The sequence below is a fragment of the Lactuca saligna genome, chromosome 3, assembly GCF_052625555.1.
Source record: "Lactuca saligna cultivar CGN05327 chromosome 3, ASM5262555v1, whole genome shotgun sequence".
Taxonomy (NCBI): domain Eukaryota; kingdom Viridiplantae; phylum Streptophyta; class Magnoliopsida; order Asterales; family Asteraceae; genus Lactuca; species Lactuca saligna.
This window is the reverse complement of record NC_136419.1, coordinates 77,568,847-77,572,229: the sequence shown is the minus strand read 5'-3', so window position 1 is coordinate 77,572,229 and position 3,383 is coordinate 77,568,847. Positions and strand designations below refer to the sequence as shown.

At 34.7% G+C, this 3,383-nt stretch overlaps 1 protein-coding gene across 1 annotated transcript; it reads left to right on the top strand.

Annotated features, from left to right (window-relative positions):
* The first annotated feature begins 512 nt into the window (after positions 1 to 512).
* LOC145035707 (uncharacterized) lies at positions 513 to 2,251 on the top strand. The gene is made up of 5 exons (XM_078984214.1): positions 513 to 827; positions 1,075 to 1,367; positions 1,518 to 1,845; positions 1,965 to 2,021; positions 2,132 to 2,251. The coding sequence occupies exons 1-5, from the start codon at positions 513 to 515 to the stop codon at positions 2,249 to 2,251; spliced, it is 1,113 nt and encodes a 370-aa protein (XP_078840340.1).
* Positions 2,252 to 3,383: the final 1,132 nt, after the last annotated feature.

Here is a 3,383-nt window from a genome sequence, read left to right as displayed (position 1 = left end):
GGAACTATGTATTCGATGAGGTTTTCACCTATACGTATCTAGCAAGATAATTTACAACTTCCAATAAAAATACCCCAGAAAATATTTTCCAATAAATGAAGTTTTACATATTTCTATCTTAGACGTTATACTTTCATTAATTCTGATACTTGACATTTTGATCAGAATCACAAAAGACTTCCCCATCACTTCCAATACCATCCAAATCATTCTAAACTTAGTTTTACTTCAAATCTTATAAAACTATTTTGTTAGAACTCAACGCTCAAAACGATATCGAAAAATGGTGTTTTTAACACATATGATTATATTTCGTTATAACTACCTACTTTAAACGTTTAAAACCACATAATATCGAATAATATTCATTTTTAAACTAACAAGCATATGAAACATGATAATTGAAAAATGTTAGTAAAGTGTATGTTATAGTACCATTATTGAGCATTATGCTAAGCTCTGGTCTTATGGAGAAGAAATTAGAAGATCCAACCCTGGTTCACACAGTCAACATGGACGTCCTAACAATGCCAGATGGAACTAATCACCTTAGAAAGAATTATGTTTGTTTTCATGGTGTAAAGAAGGGGTGGTTAGAAGGGTACATGAAGGTGATTGGAATTAATGGTTTCTTCTTGATAACGTATGTTACTGGTGAGTTGCTATGTGTTGTAGGGAAAGATACTAGGGACCAAATATACCCAATTGTCTGGACAGTAGTATGTGTTGAAAACAAGGAAAACTGGAAATGGTTTCTATCATTGTTAAGTGATGATATTAATCTTGGGAAGGTACAAGGTTCCATTCTTATGTCAGACCAACACAAGGTAACAAAAACATTTTATTACTTCTCTTTCACAAAGTATACTACCCAATCCATTTCTAACTACTTGTATTTTGGTATAGGGTCTTATGGAAATTGTCAAGGAACTGTTACCCCAAGCCGAGCATAGGTAATGTGCAAGGCACATTATGGCCAACTTCAATAAAAAGTTTCCAGGGGCACAGTTTGTTAATTTGTTTTGGGTTCCATGTAATGCATTAACATAACAATATTTCAAGGAAATAATGAAGTATATTGAGCTTATGAGTCCAGAGCCAAGTAACTACTTGATGGAGAAGGTCCCTAGAACATGGTTAAGAGCTTACTATCAAGTTGGTAGATGTTTTTCTAGTGTGGAGAATAGAGGATGTGAAAATTTCAATGCATTCATAGTTGAAGCCAGGAAGAAACCTATCATCACAATTCTTGAAGAATTGAGAATGTATATGATGAACAAATTGTGCACAACAAAACTTAATGGATGGCCAAGTGATGTTTCACCTGAAATAAGGTTGAGGTTGAATGAGTTAAAGGCTAATATAAGGTTTTAGGAGGTATTGCTAAGTGGACTCAACCAGGATGAGACTAGGTTAGGAAGTAAGGCATATGAAGTTGATTTAGACAAGAGGACATGTTTATGTAGGATGTGGTAACTTAATGGTTATGGATATGTTCATTATGTGGCTACTATTAGCTACCTTAATAGAGATGTGGAGAAATATGTGGATACCTATTTTTGTAGAGCATTGTATATGAAGACCTACAACTACGAAATTTGTCCAATGAATGGAATCAAGACGTGGCCTGAAACTAATTACATTCCACCTTTACCCCCTAAGAATACAAGGATGCCTAGCATGCCAAAAACAAAAAGATTTAGAGATGTGAGTGAAAAGGGTGGAAACCACAGAGTTTCTAAGAAGGGTAAGAAGATATCATGTAGTTGGTGCAAAGTGGAAGGACATAATAAGAAGACATGTCCAACTCTTGATAGGCCAAGACCAAGGAAGTTACCAACTAAGGTGAACATGACTAAGACTACAAAGATAATTACCACTTCTTATTTGTTATTTTTTTATTCATTATTAATTATGTGTCATTTAATTGTATATTATGTGACTATAACAGGCATAAAAAGTAGAGAAAGGGATTGCAGAAGTGGCAAGTCGGACATGAATGGAAGGTGGGGATACACATGGTAGTAGGGTTAAGAGGGCTAAGACAACAAAGATAAATACAACTTCTTATTTATTATTTTCTTATTTGTAAATATGTGTCATTAAAGTGTTTATTTTGTGTGTATAATAGGGTGAAAATGTGAAGAAAATGACTATAGAAGTGGGAAGTGGAAGTAGCACAAGAATGGAAGGGAGGGATACACAAGGAACTGGGGAGAATGGGACTACAAGTGACAAGGTAGAGGGTTAATGTTGTACTTTACCAGGTTAAGAGGAGGAAAACGAGTGAAAGGATCATCAAGAAAAAATTGGCAACCCAAGTTATTGGAAAGAATGGAAAGGGGAACACTTCAGAAAAACTTGTTAACTTAATGTAGTTTTTGTTGGGTTTTGAGCATTCTAACACTAGTAAGGTGTTCACATAACCATAAATACCTTGGATCTATGTTTTCACTAATTATACATGCAATGGAGCTTCCAAGGTATTAAACCTATAACTAGCATACAATTGTCATATGCCACACAAGAATCTAGTTAGGATAACATACCTTATGGTGGTTATTGAAGTCTTGATGTATCTAGCCTTAAGAGCTTAGCCCCAATAGTGTGGAAGCCTCAAGTGGAATCACAACACATCATGGACAAAAGAGGAACTTTGAGAGAGAAACTCCATGCACCCAAAACCACCATGAACTCCAAGAATACACAAGTGTCGATTTTGGGCAATGAAGTATGTATTTATATGTGGGATTTCTAGGGTCGTGGATATAACCCAAATCCATAATCATGGGTCTTATGATCCATGGTTCATGTGGCCTAACTCTTTATGTATCCATACATAAACTTGGTCCAACATGGATCATAAGCCCAACACACATAAATATAACTATTAACATAATTAGTAGCCGTAGATTTAATTAGTCTCTTTTTGATCACTTAATCAATTCTAAATTAAGTCTTGATCAATACTAATTAAAACCATATGATTTCATATTAGTATATTAGTACTTATAATATATTAATAAATCATATATAACCTTCTCTCAAGACTCCATCCTAACAAATTGTCCTGATGATATGCAACCCAAATAGACCATGGTACTCTCAGGTCAAGTACATACCAATAATAGTTATGGGCTTAGAGATTTAATCCAACAGTCTCCCACTTGGATAAGTCTAAACCTATTATTGCAAGTACGACTTCATAACCCGACTAGCAATCGTAGCTCTTAAAGCCGCTGTCGAACTCTGAACAAATCAATGACGCGTCCATTAGATAAGTGATCACATATTCCTCCATTCTAGATACGATATGGAATCAAACATGGATTATAATCATTCTCTCCATCCATTTTTTGTTTCCCAAGTTTCGATTTATAACA

Bases quoted from the DNA above. Each gene is read 5' to 3' on its own strand.
- LOC145035707 (XM_078984214.1), top strand. From the start codon at position 513: ATGGACGTCCTAACAATGCCAGATGGAACTAATCACCTTAGAAAGAAT. The intron at 1,368-1,517 runs GTTTTAGGAGGT...GGCTACTATTAG, and splicing joins GAGTTAAAGGCTAATATAAG to CTACCTTAATAGAGATGTGG. The intron at 1,846-1,964 runs GTGAACATGACT...CATAAAAAGTAG, and splicing joins CAAGGAAGTTACCAACTAAG to AGAAAGGGATTGCAGAAGTG.